The sequence below is a fragment of the Mchenga conophoros genome, linkage group LG2, assembly GCF_057382185.1.
Source record: "Mchenga conophoros isolate Kocher_MC1m ecotype Shallow Benthic linkage group LG2, M_conophoros_male_GT1.1, whole genome shotgun sequence".
Taxonomy (NCBI): Eukaryota; Metazoa; Chordata; class Actinopteri; order Cichliformes; family Cichlidae; genus Mchenga; species Mchenga conophoros.
The window spans coordinates 27,857,151-27,878,372 of NC_140527.1; the positions used below are offsets into that span (position 1 = coordinate 27,857,151).

At 39.5% G+C, this 21,222-nt stretch overlaps 3 protein-coding genes and 1 long non-coding RNA gene across 5 annotated transcripts; 1 reads left to right on the top strand and 3 right to left on the bottom strand.

Annotated features, from left to right (window-relative positions):
- Positions 1 to 2,993: 2,993 nt before the first annotated feature.
- Positions 2,994 to 5,846, bottom strand: tmsb1 (thymosin beta 1). Its single transcript, XM_085291734.1, has 3 exons — positions 5,690 to 5,846; positions 4,667 to 4,781; positions 2,994 to 3,444 (listed from the first exon to the last, which is right to left on the bottom strand). Exons 2-3 carry the CDS (start codon positions 4,767 to 4,769, stop codon positions 3,404 to 3,406), a joined length of 144 nt encoding a protein of 47 aa, XP_085147860.1. The 5' UTR covers positions 4,770 to 4,781; positions 5,690 to 5,846; the 3' UTR covers positions 2,994 to 3,403.
- Positions 5,847 to 6,303: 457 nt separating this feature from the next.
- Positions 6,304 to 9,957, bottom strand: LOC146582124 (solute carrier family 25 member 53-like). The gene is made up of 2 exons (XM_085291720.1): positions 9,360 to 9,957; positions 6,304 to 9,226 (listed from the first exon to the last, which is right to left on the bottom strand). The coding sequence occupies exon 2, from the start codon at positions 9,217 to 9,219 to the stop codon at positions 8,338 to 8,340; it is 882 nt and encodes a 293-aa protein (XP_085147846.1). The 5' UTR covers positions 9,220 to 9,226; positions 9,360 to 9,957; the 3' UTR covers positions 6,304 to 8,337.
- Positions 9,958 to 11,336: 1,379 nt separating this feature from the next.
- On the bottom strand, positions 11,337 to 15,222 carry prps1b (phosphoribosyl pyrophosphate synthetase 1B). Of its 2 annotated transcripts, none has more exons than XM_085291747.1 (7): positions 14,891 to 15,222; positions 14,274 to 14,463; positions 13,621 to 13,719; positions 13,275 to 13,399; positions 12,920 to 13,093; positions 12,573 to 12,732; positions 11,337 to 12,424 (listed from the first exon to the last, which is right to left on the bottom strand). In XM_085291747.1, exons 1-7 carry the CDS (start codon positions 15,010 to 15,012, stop codon positions 12,332 to 12,334), a joined length of 963 nt encoding a protein of 320 aa, XP_085147873.1. In that variant the 5' UTR covers positions 15,013 to 15,222; the 3' UTR covers positions 11,337 to 12,331. The 2 variants fall into 2 exon arrangements, with proteins under 2 accessions (XP_085147873.1, XP_085147882.1); XM_085291756.1 differs by having other exon boundaries at positions 14,280 to 14,463; positions 14,891 to 15,220.
- Positions 15,223 to 19,747: 4,525 nt separating this feature from the next.
- LOC146582126 (uncharacterized) lies at positions 19,748 to 21,222 on the top strand. Its single transcript, XR_014894410.1, has 3 exons — positions 19,748 to 19,991; positions 20,791 to 20,870; positions 21,084 to 21,222. It is a non-coding gene; the product is annotated as an uncharacterized LOC146582126 (long non-coding RNA).

The following is a 21,222-nucleotide window of genomic DNA, read 5'->3' on the forward strand; positions in this document are numbered from 1 at the left end:
TGCCTCACCAGAGCAGCAAACATTATCAAGGACAGCTCCCACCCTGGCTTCAACATGTTCAGCCTGCTTCCCTCAGGGAAGCGCTACAGGTGCATCAACACAAAAACCCACAGACTCAAAAACAGTTTCTTCCCCAAAGCGATAACCACCCTGAACTCACACATGCACAGATAACACAGCCCCCCACTTCCCACTTCCCACTTCCTCTATGGACCACCACTGTGCAATACCAATTCTATGTGCAACAACTCAACTGTATATACATAACACTATTTATACCAATTCTATGTGCAATAACTCAACTGTATATACATAACACTATTTATACCAATTCCATGTGCAATAACTCAACTGTATATACATAACACTATTTATTACATATTACTTACGACTTGTATATTGTACATTTTATATATATATGTTTTTCCCTGTGTTAATACTGTCCATATGTACATAGCGCTGCAGAACTTTACCCCCCACCCCCCCACCCCAGCATGTTTACACTGAGTAGGAGATGCTCTGTATCTCATTGTACAACTGTATAGTGACAATAAAGGCATTCTATTCTATTCTATTCTATTCTATTCTATTCTATTCTAGAGACAAAACACTTACAAACTCCAAAACACATTTCTAGCGTTAACTTAACTTCCAAAACAGAGCTACCTAGATCACTTAAATTAAACAATTGAAAGCATATGTGTATTGTTTGTGTATTTATACACAAGCACTCATATATATTCAAATAATTTAAAAAAAAAAGTTCATTTACCTGTTACTACCACACACCAAATCCGGTCGTTGGTACTTGCTGGCTTGTGTAGCCACCAGGTAACAAAAGCTCAACACTGCGCCCAGCATTTTGGAGCACTTCTGTTGTCTTTTGTACGTGTTTTGGAGTTTTTATGTGTTTTGGAGTTTTTACGTGCTGCTTTGTCTGTAGGGGCCACCGTAAATATACTTTTATTTATTCACTCCACATAAAATGTAATAAATAAATCATATAATACAAAAACCAACTAGTCACAGTTCAACTTTTAACTATTTAAATTTTCAGCTTTTTCCTTTTAAACAAATTTAAAGTGAAACAACACAAAACACTGCAAACCACAACACAATTAAATATAAATTAAAAAATGAAAACAAAAAGAAGATGCACATTCTCTGTCATATAGGCCTGCATGAATAAACCTTCTGAATCCTTTATCATCTGCAACTGAAAATAGTTGTGGATGCTTACTATACCTTTCTAATGTGACGTTGTTGTCCCTGGCTCTCTTTCTCTGTCTTTCCCTCCTGCTCTGTTCCTGTGCTACTGCGAGTGTAACTACCGCCCCTCCCCCCGGAAAAAAAGTGCGAGAGAGAGAGAGAGAGGGTGAGAGAAGGAAAAAAAAAAACCCACGTCTCGCGTCGTTCACGTCAAAGATCCGGCTCTAAGAGCCATTTCGTCACTATTACACATAGAAGTCTGTTAAATTCAGGGCAATGAAAAATCAGAGGTCAATTTCTTGTATGTGTGCACATATTTGGACCATAAAGATTCAGATTTTGGTATGAGCCTTTTTAGCTGTTAAAAAGTACACTCTTATAGCACCAGAATGATCAAATGTCTTTTAAAAGATATCAGAAATCCTGTGTTCTGGATCTCATCTGCCGATGAGAACTTTTTACATTTATATATCTTAGACTGACTTTTCCTTATCTGCTTATACAAGTCCTATGATAATTCTGCACATGTTCTAGACTGTTTTGTTGTAGTCCTAAGTTTCTTATCAAAGACAGATCCTGACAGATCTCGGAAAGAGAAAACGTGCATACCATCATCCCTCTCAAAAGAAGCCTAATTTATTATTCATGATATTGAACAGGTTTCATTACAACACAATGGAACATGTAAATCTGCACGACCTTTAACAAGTATGGTAAAAGCATTTTGAACAAAGTTAGACAGTGTAAAGTGTGTCTTTGCTCTCAAGCATTTGTGCACCACTATATGAACATGTCCCAGCAGGCTTGCTGCGGAAAAACACAGACTGCACTATCTTAAGCAATCCACACACACAGGAGCCTGATGGAAAACATGCCCAGTCGATGAGCTGCAAGATAAATTTGTGCTTTCCAAAACATTTTAAAGGCAGAATGCAAATAATCTAATTTTAGTATCCTGACTTTACATGCATAGAGACAGTGTAAATGATGCCCTGCACATGTATGCTAAATTCCAGTATCGAAAGTAAACTAAACTCTAAAGTCAACTAAAAATCCTTGTTGGCAATCTGCAGTGTGCCCACGCCTACAGCTCGTTCACTCCCGTTTTTTCTGCAGGCTTAAACCTGTTGTATATCTAGATGAGGTATCTGGAATGAAATGTTTGCAACCCCAAAGAATATGAAAGCTTAATATGAATGTTAATAATTAATTTTCTTAGTCCTAGTCACTCCAATAGCAAGAGGTTGTCCAAGAATATTTTGGTACCAGTATTGGCAGTGAAATTTATCTGTGTCTTTCACTGCCTTAAACCCTCATTTTCTTTATTATGCATGCTGAAAAAAAAAAAAAAAATCCTAAAATGAACCTCAGGCTTTATTGCATATTGAAAAATTAACAGCAACATTGCGTGTAACTGTAAGTGCTGACGAGAAAGGAAAGAGTAGATAATAACTGAGCACTCGTGTCCGAGTGAGCTTTTAAGCATCAGGTGTCGATATCTGTTTACACAGCCATTTAAATGATATGTAGGTTTGCTTTTATGCATTATAAATTTTTAATTTTCAACTAATGCTTCATGCTTGTTTGTATCTTTTCTCTGATGCTTTTAAATTCCAGTTTCTTTCCAAAGTTTTTATTTAAACGAGCCCATCATATGCATTTGCTTTCCTCAAATACTTTAACTGGTGAATGTGAAAATCAGTCTATAAAGTTTTTTTTAAATAAAGATGCCAAGTTGCTCAAATAAGTTTCATTGGTTTCATTTTTAACAAAGTAACTCAAAGTTTTTGAACATTTTTTTATTAAAAACAATATCATCTTTTATGTCCTTTTTCATAAAACATCCTGAATGGCACCATTTACAGGCATACATATGGTATAGTAATATAACATGATTGATGAATTTCCAATGTTGAAATTATGATTCCCCCCCCTCCCTTTTTTGCTCAAGTCTACACCCTGTATAATGTTTATCATGCCCTGTTCAACCCTTTTCTACACTGCATTGCAAAACAATAAAATGCATCCATTGCCTTAATTTAGTCACAGAGATCTTTCCCATAGCGTCAACCCAAACACCATTTCAAAGCAAAGACAGCGTGGCACAGAAAACTGAGGCAGAGGTGGGGATGGTTGGGCTTGGAAGACGAGCAGGTAGCCGGGGGGGTCGATTGAAGGAGACTCATGACTCTCTTCAGTTTCCTTGCTGCATGGCTTTCTTCTCCGCTTCAATTTCTGTGAGGAAGAAAAAACAAAAATTTTAAATATTACCAACCATAACCCACTTGCTGTATTAAGCACAGAGGGCTAGTGAAGCTCCCACTGAGTATATTAACCCAACTCAAGGAATGTTTGTTTACTAGTCAATTCACTGCAATTCTTCATGCACAAAGAGACATTCTGTCTGTACTGCATTACGGCAGTTATCCTGCTGCTGTCCAGTTAACACCCTTTGAGTCATCCACTCATTTCTATAGATGGCGTGGTATCTGAATAGATTATCTTCATAGCCACTTTCTTTTTGTTGCAATAGGCGTGACAGAAATGAATGAATAACATTTTCATATCACTTCCACATTTTCCACTTTCAACTGTGAATGCATCGCGTCACATTAACAGATAAATGAGCACAACATTATGACACGAGTGCTCACATACCTCTGAGCCACAGACAGAGCTAAAAATGGGGCCTTGTAGCTCTACTTTACAGCCAGAAGTGCAAACCACTTCTCTGGATGAAGATGATCGTCTGTGCCTAAAGTCCAATTTTTGTCCTAATGAAGCAATGAGAAACGTTGCTGTCTGGATGGCAGCACCGCATATCACATATCTAAAAAAGGCTTTAGAACTCATAAAGAGGACAGCATGCACTGACAGTGCCACCTGCTTCTGAGCCTCTTCTCTCTTATAGTAGCCACAGCTGTGTTCAGATTAAGAAAGATTGAGTTAGACAGCAGGGAGCTTCACAGCCTCAGAGGGGAAGGATGGGCATTTTGACACACTTTCATTCTCCTCTTTCTGCTGCTGCATGTCACGCCAGAGATGAACACTGCTTTTTAAAAAAAAAAAAAAAAAAAAAAAAAAAAAAAAATTTAAAATAAAATTAAAAAAAACAACAAAAAAAAAAAACACCATTGTGCAGTTTATGATTGGGGTTTCGGTTTATTTGCTCTAAAATTTGTATTCTTCCACTCTTAGTGGTAGATGGCAGGTTAGAGTTTCAAGAGTGGGAATATGCGTGCGTTTCTTCCTTACAGGTTGGTGCTAAGTACAAGGTCTCAGGTAGTTGGGTGTGGTCCTTGTTTTGCAATATTTGCAGTTACCTTTATTTAAAAAAGAAAAAAAAAAAAAGGCAGGGAGGAGTTGAGCCAACCAGTGAGCCAGAGTAAAGGGGAAAGGTGAAAGAAGTAAATGAGAGGCTTGTTTGGAGCACACTTCTTTTGTCTTAAAGACCTACCCTCCTTTGTTGGAAGGTGGTTCTTTTCTTGCGTGTTAGTCTTCTTTAGCTTTTGCTTGTTGAACTGCTCCACTTCCTGGTTGACTGGGTTGCTGTCGCTCATTTTGGAGGAGTTCTATAAAACAGAAAAGGGGAGATTTAAGAGAAGAATGTGTGTGCTTTCAAGATCTCACTGACATGCTAAGATCTTGTCTGCAGTGCATGCCCATACATGTACACAAACCAAGTTCCACCTGACGTGAGAGAAAAAAAAAAAAAAAAAAAAAAGGTTGTGAACCATGCAGTCACCTGAAACAACAAGTATCTGTACCTCTATCTCACCACGGTGAACTAACGTGATGTAGTGTTTAACTGGGTGGCATTCAAATCCACAAATGGCTCTTGTTAACAGAGAAAAATGGTGCGTCTGTGCACTGATTTGCATTTATGTACAGTTATTAAAGAGATACGGAGAATTTTACACCTGTGCCAACTAAGCAAATAAGATTAGAAGCGCATGTGCATTGGAACAAGTTTTATAGGAATTTAATATTTCCAGGAGGACTGAAGTCAGGGCATAAATACTGCAGTATTAGGAAATTCAGTGACCTATCCCATTAGGGGAGCGTCTGTCTTCTTTGCTGTCCACAGCAATAGACCGCACAGAATAATGGGTGCATTTTTATTTTTAACACCACCCTAGGGAAAATACCCCTTAAAGACCAGGCTGTCTAGGAAAATTAACCTTAGGTAGCCTGATAAAGACTTATAGACAGCCCTAATCTGCGGGCAGAGAAATGAGGCACTGTCAGGCATCTGTACACACCCTGCGCCATAACTGAAGTGACTAACACACCAGTGAGTGTACTAAAAGAGATACATACCAAAACGTTGCATAACGTATTTCATATTTTAATACACAGCACATAAATAATCACTTAAAATAAACAATTCGTTCGCATTTTTTTCTTAGCAATTAAGAAAAAAATAATTTATCAGCAGGCTAAGACAGCTGGAAAAACAAAACAATTTAAAGAGTTTTACCTGGTGTAGGACCGCGTTGCAAGACAATCTTTAACAGGTAACTGTGTGTGTGTGTGTGTAATCCGTGCAAAACCAACGGTTTAAATAGAGACAACACGCCCTTGTGCACGCCAACATGGACACCGGTCCTCTGGCTCTCATTGGCTTTCAAAGCTCAGAAGGCGAATTTTAATTGGACACTCTTGATGTCTCACCGCCCTCTCAAACCTCCTTAAAAATGATATGTTGGGTCAAAGTTCTTCCTATGCAGTGTTGCAATCGTATGATGAATTCCTTCACGTATCCGCACGTTTGGAAAAACGGACACCTATTGTAGGTGATGTGATGGATTTCACGTTTTTCTCTTTTAGCACAGTACCATCTAGTGGGCTACAGGGTTATGACAAGCCAACTTAAAAATAATCATAACAAGAAAGGGAAAGAAACCAGTTAAAGTCGAATGACTGTAATTTGTTAATGCACTTGGTGGGAAAACACCGATACTTTCCAGTAACTGTTATTTTGTTTGGCAGTAAATAGGGGAAAATATGCTGTTTTGACAGTCAAATACATGTTCTTTTACTGTTATACGCTGTAAGCAAATTATATACCTTCAGGTGAAGCAGCCACATGCTCTTGGGGTGTGTGTGTGTGTGGGGAACCTAGCTAAACAAGAGGCAGCAAAGAATTATTTTCCTGATTCATCCAGTCGGGATGTGTTTGGACATTTCCACAAGCAAGAGCAGGAAAATTCCTCAAAGGAAGGCCCCACTTAGCCCTGCCCCAAAACCTTCTTGCTGTCAGGAAACAGTGCAGTAGTGACCGAAACTTAGCTTTATTTTCTTACAGTCTTTAATTCATAATATGTATATGATGATTCATGGTCACCATATATATTGAGACCATACATGGCTTAATACCTTGGGTTTTTTTTTTTCAGAAGGAAATTGTTTATCTTGCAAAAAGACGGCAATCCACAGATGTAAACGGCACATAGATTTATGGGGTCTTATGCTAAGGATCAGTATAAAAGGATCATTTAAAAATAATAATAATAAAACAACAGGTGAGTTAATGGGTCACAGTAGGTTGTCCTCTTTAGCACATAAAATGCCCAGAATAAAAATGACATTTCACACAAACAAAAGACATTCAAATTAACTTTTTAAAAAGTAAAACAACAATGATTATTACCTTCAATCATTGGCTACAGAAAGACTGACAGTCCTGAGGAAATAACAGATTACATTAAAAAGTGTAAGACTGAATATAATTCAGTATAGTGCCAGTGTTTTACACTGAACTACAACATAACTCCCTCTGTGCACAGAAAACCTGTTTCATAACACATAATAATAGTACCTTACGACTTGCAGTTTGCACTCTCGTCAATGGGTGTGCGTGGTCAAGCTGTACCTGGCTGATATTAACAACTCGCTTGTTGTAAATGACCTCATAGAAGCATAGAAAGAGGGAGTGACCTTTTTTAAGTAGGACAAGCATAAGTCAATGTGTCAGCTATAAGCAGACTAAGCAGCTGGTTGTGGGCTCCCTCACCAGCAGGGGGCCCCCGAGAGCATTTGAAATGTCACACAATGCAGGTTAATAAATGTTAAATTTTTGTGATATATAAGTTGTATTCATGAAAGAGAAAGCTAAATATTTTTGATACATATTTTAATAAAATGACAGGTTAATGCTACTGGTTTGATCACTTTCACTGTCATAGCTGCGGCCACGTTCATGCCCACTATAAGTGTTTTAAAGTAGACCGCAGCAAATATGTAAAAAAAAAAAAAAAGACTTATTTTGCTAAAAAGAAAAAAAATGAGGGGGAAGCATTGGGATAAAGGTATGTTTATGAATTAATATACTTTTCTGCCATTCTGCACATTTTAAAAACAGTATGAACAGTCAGATGTTTTGAATTTACAAAAGTTAACTTGGTTTATTTCTTTCCACTACACTAGAAAGGCATGATCATGTATGACATGACAAATGATCGAACATGGACAATTCATGGATAATTGTGGCTGCGCTAAAGTGGGTGGTTGATGGGCCCCAAATCAAATTCTGCTTTAGGCCCCAAAAAATCTTGGACTGCCCCTGCAGAACTACATTGTGGCTGTGTGATGACATTACCAGCAGTGCACAATAATCCTAATTCTCAGGTAGTAGAAAACTAATCTGTGTTTCTGACTATATTATGGCATCCGTTCTTTAAGCCTGGCTGGCTTACAGCAATTCTTGTTTTTTGAGTCCTAAGCAAAATTTCTTTCCTTACAAAACAATAAAAATTCAAAGCATATGTGACTGACAACTTCATCAAAGGAGAACTATTCAAACCCATCTCTGAGACCAGAAGTCTTAGCAGTGGTGCTGTCAGCTTGATAGCACATTTTGACACAGAAAATTAGCTTGTTAGTATGACTGCATTTTCTTCACTCACTGCAGTAAACATCAGAGAAGCGCAGGTGGAAGTAATATATTGAATAAGTGTTAAAGTTATGGTTTCAGAGTACCGGAATTGCTTGTGGTAGTTCACTCCCACACTATAAAGGCTTATCAATACGTTTTTTTTCTTTGCAGTTATAAGTCAAAATGTCTCCTGTGAACAGTATCAAAATTGAATACACTTTTGTGGATAAAAATGTCTGGAGCATGTATCTTCAGCCTGATCGTTTCTCCTGCCTGTCATAAATGGCAGTGGTGAGTCCCCAAGTGATGCATGACCTCAGGATAACCATGGAACCTCCTCGATACAGTAACGCCAAACTCCTATTACGAGATTTCCAGAGCAGAGCCCAGCATGCTATGACCCCTTTAACGTCCCCACCTACTTGTGACTGCATGTTTGCCACAAGCACAGAGAGTGGATACAGAGTCAAGCTGACTGCCACTGATATCACTGTTCCTGAGATGAAAGAGGAGGCCATTGGTGAGACCCCCTGCTCCGCCACAGCAACACACACAGGCCCCTTCAGTCCAAAGTAGAGGGAGCTGCCGAAGGCGTTGCGGGCTGCAATGGGCAGGAAGGCTCTGTAGTAGCCCAAAACAATCCCCTCTGCCTTTAGCCTTAGAAGGACGCTCTTGAACGAGGGTAGACGACTGTCATTCTGGCTGTTCTGCAGCACATTCTGAACACGCTCAAAGGGCGTAAAAACCACGGCTTCTACAACACCTGCCCCAAACCCTGCCAGAGCAGGAAGGGCCTTGGCAGAGATGACATTCTGGGATGACAGAGGGAGCTGTCGGAGGAGGGTATCCTGGAGGCCAAAGAGCAGTGTGCCGTTCAGCGTCCTCATCACTAACGGTGGAGCCACACCCCTATAGAGCTTCACAGGGCCCTCTCTATAGAGCTGTGCCACTGCCTTGTGAACTGAGGTGTTGTGGATTTGTTGACGAAAAACAGTCTTATAGACAGGAAAGACGATAAGGGTGGGAAGGGTGGACAACAAGCTGGAGGTTCCTCCATGCAAGTAGCTCTGGAAATGAACAATTAGGTTGCCAAGTGCCTCTTCTTCTTGTTTACTCTCAGAACCGCCGGCCATTATTCTCCTTAGAGAAATTAAGCAGATCCAGTCAGGCATGCACAGTCAGTTATAAGAGAAAAATGAATGAAAAAAGCCATTTACAACACTTAGGTTAAAAAAACTCAATTTACAGTGTGTGATCATAATCATTTACTTACTCTGTCAGCTGTCTCCACCAGAAAAACAATTCGTTATTTTCCACAGATCATTGTAGGAATGTGGAGGCAGAATAGGTGTGTCGTTATTGTATTTTCCAGTGCTGCATGAGGAGAGGGTATTTCTGCTTGTGCCCGTAGTTACCACAGATGCTCCTCCGATAAGTGGTCCACAATAGAATTCCTTCTTCTTCTTCTTCTTCCATTTTTAAAGGCAGCCTGCATCCAACGATGTTGCACTACTGCCATCTTCTGGGTTTTACTCCCACATCACTTCTATATCCTTAGATCCTCTTGATGAGTCCAGCATTAAACAAAAAATGAAATATCTTTAATTCATCTTTTTTCATATCATATCTAACCGCAATATACCCATACACTCTAAAAACCCCAAAAAGGCTTCAACCATGTTTCCTGAATACAAATGTCAGATTTTTTCTGTATGATTGTATATAAACTTTTTAAAAATCTTGACCATTTGACAAAAGACTCCTTGTATTCCACTTTAGGATTAATGTGGTTATAAAAAATTAACCACTACATTATCCCTCTTGACTTCCTTGACTACTTAGTCCCCCCTTACATCCACTCACCTGATATTCTTCTTATCTAAACTATGGCATGCTGCCTTAACAATAATCTGAATCCTCTCCATCTTGGACTTCACATCTGATTTTGCATTTATTACCTCTGCAGTGAATGTCACCATCTTCCTCTATTTTCCTTTGAACCATTTCCATTACTTGTTTCTCCCCTAACCTGGGTCTGCAATGGGATTAGAGAGCAAGGCGCACTGAGCGTTGATCTGCTGGTGTCTGTGACTGACCCCGCCCCCTTTAGAATAATCATTGGACAAGACGAGCTACGTCACGACACAATGGATTGGTTGTATCATCTGTCAGTCAAGACCGCCTTTTCCCCCCACACCGAGCTTCGGGAGAAGGGTGCGTCCCATGAAGAAATTGTTTCCGGCAGGCTCATGTTCCACGGAGTTTTATCAATGCCAAGCTAAAATATTTTAGCAATTTTAAGAAAATATTTAAGTTACTAATCCAATAACTGATAACGGATGTATAAAGAACCTCATCTTCCCTTTCAAAATATAAATTTATCAGCAGACTCTACAGATTGCAAGAATATCTGGTGGGCAAACAAACAGACAGCCCTCTATATTTGGATTACATTAAAAAATGGCATCACAAAATATTACGGTAAAATGCAGGAGTAATATAAAATAATACAAAGTATCCTTGGTTACTAAAAAGAATAAAATAAGCCAGGTTACAGGAAAAAGGACATTGTGGAAATTAGCTATAAGCTACATCCAGTCTAATTAAAGTATTGTGCATTAGTGCTATGCCATACTGCAGATTTTGGTTTTGATCTGATACCAAGTAAATGCAGGATCAGTATTGGCATTTACAACATACCAATACTGATACTTTTACCCTACATCGATGGCTTATACAGGGGAGAACAGTACGTGTCATGATTGATCAGATGAATAATCAATGTGTAAATGCTGAACACATTTTAATGAACAGGTTGTGATTTTTACTTTCCAGAATAACAAATATATATCCCTTTCAGCCCCCCCCCCCACACACACACACACACACATGCACTGCGGTGCTGAACTTTTTTTAGTTGAGCTTGTGGAGTGATTTGTGAATGTCTTACTGTGGGATTGCACATTACAGTGTTTAATCCGCCAACTGTCTAGTACAACCTTCTGTGACATCTCATTGATCCCATGTAGCAGCTTGGGTTAATTTGTAGGTGAAATTTCAAGCAGCCTTCACTCCTGGTTTTTGAGAGCTCCATCTAAACAGCATTTTAATAAAAGACATTTTTTCCTAGTACTGAGAATGTAACTCAAATGGACTATATACTTTTATGTGGTCTAAGATGACTGCGGACAACCTCAACTAGGTTCAACTTTCATGTGTCTAAGCAGAAAAAAGACATAGAAGAGCCATGTTTAAGATCTGATGCATATTTAATTGTATTAAGAATGCATTCATCAAATAACTGGCACATTCAGTCTACTGAAAAAAATAAAAACACAAAGATTTGGATTATGCACATAACTGACAACTCCTTCCTCCAGACAAAGAAATAAAAGGCAGGTGAACATTTCTGAAGGAAGCTCCAGCCTGCAGAGACCCCAAGCTAAAAACCAAACAACCCAACTATGGAAGGCTCCTCACAGACCCTCGAGGACACTGGGCAAACCCCACTCAATGAGGGCACCTCAAGAGCCGAAAGAAATATCCAAAATTATTGTTTTCAGCCTGCTAAGACAAACCGAAGTGCTTTGTCCAATGGGAATCCAAACAGAAACATGGGAGGGAGGGAAATAAAATAAAGCAAGAAAAATATTTTCATTTCAGACTGTTGAGGCACACTTGGTTGAGTGGAGCTTCAGTGGCACTGTAAACTCTCTCAAAACACATTCACTTCAGTAATTATAATCTTTTAAACAGCAGTGGATAAAACAAGGAACAAAAAAGAACTACTCTCGTTCAATGTAACAAAAAGCACTGTAACAGCTTCATATAGCAGAAGCTTCTCCTGACCACTGGAGCCGTCCAGGGTTATTCATATTAGCTCTTTGACAACAGACTGAAATTACTCCTGCAGAGGTGAGATGGTCAGGAGAAACTCTGGATCGAAAAGTTATGAATGAAGAACAAAGTTCACAGTGGATAAAACACCATTTATCCATATAAAATAAATATGCCAGCCTGAATTGGTAGCTTGTGATTGCTTTGGCGCCCGAGGTGTGATGGTACACCGTTGAAAGGGAAAGGACTTTAAGTGAGGTGGGGCCAGCGTTAGTAACAGACATGACATTTCTTTTCCCTCCAAACAATTAGCTGAACATCTTTGTTAATGGTTGTGTTTGAGTTGGGGAAAATCCCTCTTCTCTTATTTGGTGTTAACAGCACAAGGTTGATGGTAGACAGCTTTTGTTACAAGGGAACGTGGCTAAACAGGTACGACACGGACTCGCCGTTGTGAGTTCTGCGAATGGCCTCAGCAAGGATCATGGAGATGTCAATAACCTGAAGGCAAGAAAGAACAAGATGTCACACAAACTGTAAGACACTGTGCAGCTTCAAACACCAGCTTTCCAAAAATGCACACAGCAACCTGACGTTTTTCAGCTCTTATGTCAATTTCTGTTCTGGAAACTGTTTTCAATTTCCTGACCTGTATTTTGGAACAATGCTTCATCTTCTCCTCTTGAGGGATCGTATTGGTGACAACCACAGCTTCAAAACAAGCATTGTTGATGCGGGAGATCGCTGGGCCAGAAAAGATGCCATGAGTTAAGATGGCATACACCTTAGTTGCTCCAGCAGAAATGAGTCTAAAAGAGAGAAAGAGCAAGATGCATTACGAGCCTCCATATCACTGGACACAGTCTGCAAAACACATGTCTAAATGGGATTCAGTAATGATCACTTAGTTTCCATAGTAGCCCAAATAGCTCTGCGTCTTGCACTGGAGCAAAGCTCAAAATTTACTTGATTTAAAAGATTAAGAAAGTGCTTTACTTGTCAGCAGCATGGCAGACTGTGCCACATGTGTCGGCCATATCATCCACAAGAATGGCGACCCGATCGGTCACGTCTCCGACGAGAACCATGCGGTCCACCTCGTTCGCCTTTTTCCTTTCCTTGTGAATAAGAGCAAAGTCCACGTTCAACCTGTCTGCTATTGATGTGACCCTGCAAAAGAAAAAGCAAGCATTGCACCAGTTAAAGCTCTGTGTTTAAACTACTTTTACATATCAAATTAAACTCCTGTTGAGATAGGTAAAGCCAACAGAATGTTAATCTAAATTAAACTCTAGAGAAGATATGGAAAGGTTAAGCTATGGTTAAAGGTAGAACTCCTGTGGGAGCATACCTCTTGGCTCCTCCTGCATCAGGTGAGACAATGATGCAGTTTTTCCACTCTGGGATGTTCTCTTTAATCCATTTCAGAACAGCTGGCTCTGCATACAAGTTATCAACGGGTATATCAAAGAATCCCTGCAAATAAGAGATATACACACACACACTGGTTAAACATATGGGCTTTCATTTTCTTTTATAGTATCCAAGTAAACAACAAGATTCACAATGCAAATTTTCACATGTCAGCCACATGGGAGTTTAAAATGCAAACCAAAATGGTGATTTTGCAGGGCTGACCAATTGGAGGGCGGTGTATGAGAAACAAGTCTGTTTGCATGTACTGTTGTGTTGCTCACCTGGATCTGTGAAGCATGCAAGTCCATTGTGATTATATGGTCAGCGCCTGATACTGACAACATGTTGGCCACCAGCTTGGCAGAGATAGGGGCACGGCTCTGTAATGAAAATAGCTCTTGTTAGTCACATGGAATAAGTAAACTGGCAAGCAGTGCTCAGTTCTAAAAATAACACTTAAGAGAGCTTAGCAGTTCAGTAAAATTATAGCAGACAAATGCTGCAGGTTACCCTGTCATAGTGACACTATACATTAGTACTGACAATATAAGAGGTAGATGGGTTGATTTAGCTACAAAAGGCATTCATTAGAATAGCCAAAACAGTTGAGAATGATGGCTTTGGCCCTGCTACAAAGCAAACTCACATTGCAATATTATATTAACATTTTTTATTTAGTAGATTAACATGTAAAAACATTTGATTTGTGCTGTATGATTAAAATGCCAAAAAGGGAATAAATAAAAATCCAAACAGCTGCATGGGGAGGTATGGAAGTGCAATTCAAGTTAACTTAGCAAACAATACAAAGGAGGGAACAAAAACAAAGAAAAGCAAATATGCCCTGTTGGCTGATGGGCATGGCTGCAGGCTTCTTGTCATGGTGCTGGATGGCAAATGGCATGACAGAAGTAAGTAGACAGATATCCCTCACCCCCACCTTGTCCTTCTTGTCCTGCCGGGCGTACGGAAAGCAGGGGATGACAGCAGTGACCCTGGAGGCGGAGGCAATCTTGCAGGCGTTTATCATGATCAGCAGCTCCATCAAATTGTCATTGATCTCTCCACAGCCACTCTGTACGATGTAGACATCCTCCCCACGCACGCTCTCCCCTATCTCCACGCTGCCAGAGGAGAGAAGGTGACAAAAATAAACAATTAGGGATAAGGAGCTAACACATCATGGCAGGTAGGAGATGGATGAGGGAGAGTAAACAGTGGCTCGTGTTTGCCTTTGTGATCTGATCTGCACAAGCGTTAAACTGAGGGTAAAAAAAGAAGCATGCAGTCCGGAAATGACAGTCTCTAGACGGTACATGATGGCACTTTAAACCTATTTTGAGGCGGCTTTGGTGCTGAGAATTAGCTGGTTAGCATTAGTTCTGTGGAACGCATGGACTACAAGTTCCTGACAACAGTGCGCCGCACTTTCACCGTGACACCACGTTTCCCATTAATACATGTCGCTAGGCTACGATATTTGCCTACCAGACACACCTCTAAAATCTAAGCCTTTTTTAAAGTAGCTACAAAACAAAGAAAACAACTCACCATGTTTCCTGGTTGCTAAATTTCTTTGTTACAACCTTTCCCAGCTCGAGACCGAGGCGGTCCGCTATTTTCTGAGACAGGTCCGGGTGTGAGCTACCGCTAAATATTTTGATATTCGGCATTTTTCTGTGGTCCAGGGCGTCGTCCAGTCCAAGCGGGCTGCAGCAGCGAGCGGTTGTCGGGTCAGAGCGATGGAAGAGTCCAAGACAACAACTGGGAATTGATCAACAGTTGAAGAGCTACTCTTAGCGAGCTTAAGTGTGTTCCCTACCTATCCACCATTATGTCCCACACATCCCGCGTGCAGCTTCCTCTGAAGGTGGCGCGCACGCTTTTGCTGACGTCGACACCGTAATTACGTCTTCCGGCCTTGACACAGTCACGTGAGCGAGCAGAGTCTAGAAAGCTCGGAAGTTTAGACGGGTAAAAATGTAATAATTAGTCCACACGCAACTATATAAATAGATGTGTTTGGTTTTTTCAACTTTTTTTGCGAGTTGTACATTTTATTGTATGATATTAAAAACATGCCTGAAATTGACATTAGTAAATCTCCTCTTTTTAGATTTTACCACAGCAGACCATCTGCACCCCATCCCTACTATCCACCGCCTCTGCACGTCCTTCTGTATTACATCTATGAAGCTCCTCTGTGGTCTTTCTCTTTTCCTCCTGCCTTGCAGGTCCATATCCATTATACCTCCTCTGCATGTGTCCAAACCATCTCATTTTTACCTCTCTAACTTTGTCTACAAACTGCTCAACCTCCGCCGTCGCTTTCTCATTTTTAATCTTGTCCATCCTACTCACTGCCAATAAAAAAAACTTAGCATCTTCATAGTTTCTGTAGATCTACAAATACACTGTGCAACTCCAAGATGAAGCAAATAATTAACAATTTGTAACGTAGCAGATGTGCATCTGTTTTTTTTTTTGTTTTGTTTCCGATTTTCCTCCCTAAGGGCAGGAAAAAAAAACTTATGTTTAACCAAATCAAGGAAGAAGGCACATGGATTTACTCAGGGGGAATTTTTATTGACAGGGTTTTTTTGGAAGTGGGGGGGGGGTGCATGCAAACATGCAGTAACATTTGCAACCCCCTTTACTACATTACCAACAACTCAAAACTCCTCACCTAAATCAGACAGCAGACTCCTGACTTTGACATTTTAAAGTGCACGTCTAATAAAGGAACATCACTGGATATTAGACACAGCTTTTAAAATAAGTAGAGAGCCCCTTAACCTTGGCCAAACTTGTTGATTCTGCAGAACTGGGCAGTTTTATTGAGGGCTTTTTTTCTTGAGGTTTTGTTTGTGTTTCTCTTTTTCTTTCAATTTTACAACATGGAGTTGTCATGCTAGTTTTGTCTCAGGTTTCCACCTTAAGGCGGAGTTTCAAATTCAAATCAAATTCAAATTTTATTTGTCACATACACAGTCATACACGGTACGATATGCAGTGAAATGCTTAGACAACTGCTCGTGACCTGAAGAAAACAAAGAAAAGGCTATGAATAAGATAGGAAATAAATATGAAAATTAAAAAGGGTAAATTTAACTAGGAAGGAATAAAATAAAATATAAAAATTAAAGTTAAAAATGAAATAACTGTACAACACAAATTAGAAAGAAGGGTAAATTTAACTGGGAAAGAATAAGATAAAATATATAAATTAAAGTTGAAAATAAAATAACTGTACAACAAAATACACAATACACAGTATAGAAATATATAAGAATGTATGAAGAAATATAAATATATATATACACAATAACAGCAGCTGTACAAGTATTAACTGGAAATGAAGAATATAATGTCCAGTGTTGTGCAATCCACAATTGTAAGTGTCTTGTGCAGTGCAAATATGCTTAAAGTGATGAGTGAAAACAATGTCCAGAAAGTCCAGTGTGTGTGTAAGAACTATATGTGTGGGTCAGTACTGTGTGGTGGTGTGATTGAGAGACCGTATCGCCTGCGGGAAGAAGCTCCTCCTCAGTCTCTCTGTGTTGGTCTTCAGGGAGCGGAATCACTTTCCTGACCTCAACAGAGAGAACAGTCTGTTGTTGGGATGGCTGAGGTCCTTCACGATCTTCCTGGCCTTGGTCCAGCACCGCCTGCTGTAGATTGAGTGCAGGTCAGGGAGCTCGGAGAGGATGGTGCGCTCAGCTGATCGCACAACCCTCTGTAGAGCTCGTCTGCCCTGCAGGGTGCTGTTCCCAAACCAGATTAAGATGTTTTCGCGGTGTGGGTCAACACCTCCTCACCTGTTGGTAGTTGATTCATCAGGCTTCAAGTGTAAGAAGGACAGGCCATAGTTCCCTAACAGACTGTTCCCATTAAACTGGTGACTCTAGGGCACTATCAGTCTTGTTTGATCTCATCCTTTTATTCTTCTGCCCTTCTTAGCTGCTCATTTGAGAGCCCCATTTGGAGCATGCTGGCTTGAGAATCAACTTTCCCGCAATCTGGTAACAACTCAAGCTGTTTTGCGTCTCTTTCTCACTGCTACCTGGACCTCTGGATGTCTGTGACCCAGACTCAACCTGCCTGCCCGCTCTCCACCTGCTCTCCAAGGAAACCCACCTGCTGATCTAGTACTTCCTCCATATTCTGCCACTTCGCAGCCTCAAGTTAGATTTGATCTGCTTCAGTTTAGAACCTGCAATATTCACAGTGTCACTCTCTCTCACCTTGTAAACCTCCTGTGTTCCTATACTCATTCCACCACCACAGTCCCTTCCCTACTTACTCACGAAGTCTGCTTTGTGGATCCAGCCAATCTCACATTATGACAAAACTTTAACCTTGTGAGATATAACAACATTGCCTACTCTGATGTGACTAAACTTAGTAATCCTTTAGACCATGATGGAAGAGACTAACTTTATTATTAGAGTGTCTCTCCTAGACAGAGTTACTGCATTACAGTTTTACCCAAGAAACTCAATGTCAGGAGTCAGGACACAACTGTGAGTGAGTTCAGTAATATGCAAAAACAGAATAAGAATAAGCTTTATGAAAGTATTTCCAAAACATTGACTCAAGCAAGTATTTCTACTACATTTCCATAGAGTTTGGCTTCCAGTATCTGCAAGGAGGAAGACAACAAACATGCATGTACTGGTAAACAAGAAAGTTTTACTGCTATCCATGCTCTCTGTCAGCAGTACCACCACATGGAGGAGAAAAACAATCTGACAATGAATAAAGGGTTGATAAACTGTTGATAACTAGAGGTTAGAAGTTCTCCCTCGGCCATGCCAACTCGTGGAAAAGAGATCAGTGCCTATGCACATGCACACAACTGATAGAACATACAGGTTGAGTAAATAGAGGGAGGCAATGACAGTGTTATTGCTTAGATGTTAAGACATTTTGTAGACCTATTTGTCTCTCCAGTCGTACATTTTATTGCTTCATTTCTGCCTTAAACTAAACCCAACCACAAAGCAAATACTAAAAAAAGAATAATAGCCTGGTACTAATAGGAAAACTGAAGCAGGTTTGCTCATAATCATTCTTCCTGTTCATACTGGTCAGGGATTGTTTCATTTTAAGGCAACTTTAAAGTGAATGATTGGGGTGGGCAATAAGCACAAATAAGGAGTAATTAATTTTGTGTCAGATCTATAATAAAGCCTAGGTTTGATTTAACATTTCTTATTCTTCAGCAAGTTTCCACCATTTTTCTTTCTTTCATTATGTTCCTTTTTATCCAGGTTTCACATCCACCAATTGGTGGTGCCTTCCCCCAGAATAGAAAGGCACCACTTGAAGAAAGCCTATTAAAGGACAATGCTAGAGTGTCTCTCTGATTCCTAAGTGTCAATAGAAATTCTCCAATCTAGTTCAAAGCATACCACAACCTCCTTAAATTTGCATTACTCTCACACTGTTTTCATCTGCTGTAACATGAAAGTCTTGTGATCTTATACAAGAACACGGAGCATTGTGTAACCAGGCCAGGTATTTGAGGCCATTCCAGCCTTACATGGCCCTGAGGGTCTGGGAATGTTACCCGGCAAACCAGCCATCCATACTTGAATATACTTTTAAAAGCCATGACTCTAAACTGTTGGTTGTCTCACCCTTAATCATCAAATCACTCTTTTACATTCAGCCCTGGAAATAGTAAAGTAAGCATCAAATATGTATAAAAATTGATTGCATTTCATTGTGCTTGCTATCCTGGCTGGATTAGATATATATTTGGTAAGGGTTAATATAAGCTTTGATTAGGTAGAGTATGATAGGTAGAGTTAGGTAGGGTTAGATGTGGTGAAGCTTTATTAAGCTGCAGCTGTTTGTTTTTTTATTTAGAAGAGATGCACATTTTGCAGCATTTTCAGATTAGCATCTCTGAGAAATAACTTGGCTGACCAAATGTAGTTTAAGGAGCTGTTTTGCCGACACTACACTGTAATTTTTAATATTTTTCATCCACCTATAGATTTTGACAGTCAACCGTGTCACAGAGTGCTCAAACCCTTTAAGTTAGCTGCGATAAAAAAAAAAATCATTTTCTTTGTATTAATATATTGTTTAAATCCAAGTTTTGTCCTGATTTTTCCTAGCACATTAAAAGCTGTAGTCCAAACAGGACAGCTGCTAAAAACATGTTAATTCATAGAATATGTTGTGTTACTGGAGATTAAACAGAAAATAAAATAAAGTGAACTCAAGCTTGAACATGTGCAGCAGCGCTGATGGGGAACATTTTCTGCTGAATCATTACTTTTAGTTCTGTTACAAACTGTGTACTAGTGTTAGGGCTTTGGGGGTTCAGGCCCACTCAATATAGTAATTATGCCCACTCAGCTGAATTCTGCTTATACACTTGAACTATAAGTTACACTAATTTATACAATTTTGTAATGAAAAACATAAACACCCATATCTCCAAAAAGTGTAATGTAGTGTGAGCTTACTTTAATTATTTGGTTCACTGTAGTTTAGTGCTTTAGTGGGAAGTACTTCATGTGTCTTTGAAGCTAAAATGAGGTCATTCATCAGCTTGTGCAGCTAGTTTTAAAGCATGGTCCTACTGGAAAAATGCAAAACAAATGGAAATGCGGTGCTCACGGTAAACTGCTCAATGGTGAGTTCACTGATCCACTTTCTACATCCAGTGAGAATGTTTCTGCTGTCTCCTGTTTGTCTCTGCAATCCAAGATAGACATTTGTGCGCATTTCTAACTGTGGCTACATTTCTCTATGTGTGTACTATGTGTGTTTATGATTTTAATTATTCACCGAATGCCCCTCTGTCCAACTGATATGATCTGGTCCCAACCCTGATGTGTAGTGAGGTGTTTTCATTGCGTATTTTTGCTTTTTGTAAATGAACGGTTCTATAATCCTCACTCTAAGCTAATCGTGTGTATGCTGTTAGCATTAGCCATGTTGCTAACCAACGGCAGCTACATGTAGCACAAATCAAACAGCGACAGAAAAACACTGACCAGTAAATCCTGTTTTTGAAGAGGAAAATAAAAAACTTAATTGTTAGCATTGGGCATGCTGACTACTGTGCCATAAGGTTAGCATACAGTAGAACAACTGGGATCCATTTAGGGATTGCTATTATAAATGGATGTCATGGATACTCTTATCCACACTCCTTATTGTAAACTAAACAGCATCAAAACGTAGTATGTAAAAAGGAGTAGATAAGACTTAATGGATGTTGAATTTTTAATTATGCTTCCAGGCTGTGAAAATGGCTATTTCTATGTTCCTCATTCCATGTGGAAGATAGTCAAAAGATATCGATTGTATTGTATTGCAGAGTAGTCTGTGACTAATACATGGTTTGTTAATCCTCAAGCTGGATGTGGAACAAAATTGCACAATTTTGCACTGTCATCAAAACTAATAACTTTTTGTTCTGTTGGCAGAGGTCTTAGCACATGACTGGTTGTTCCTTCTTTCTGTTTGACAAAACTGCTGACCTGAAGAAAAATACAAACAGGAAAAGGTATTAATTTTCCACTATATTCATTTTCAAAGATGTGTTGTCATAGAGGAATAAGCAGATATTAATAGTAAAATAATTTGACAGTGAGAGTGATCGCAGAAGTAATTCTTTTCTTAGGAATGTTCAAAAGTGTCTTGATAATCAATGGTCAAACTTTAAATGCCAAGCAAAGGCTTCACTGCTTAATTTTGTCTACTACCTTATTTACTTTAGGCTACCCTGGACCAATCCTTTATGAGAGAATATCATCACACAATATGTGGCAGGATATGTAAAAAAAAATTAATAAAAAAATGTTAATTCAGATTCTTGCTGGTTAAAAAAGCAGCCTTGTGAGATTTTTGTGTGACTT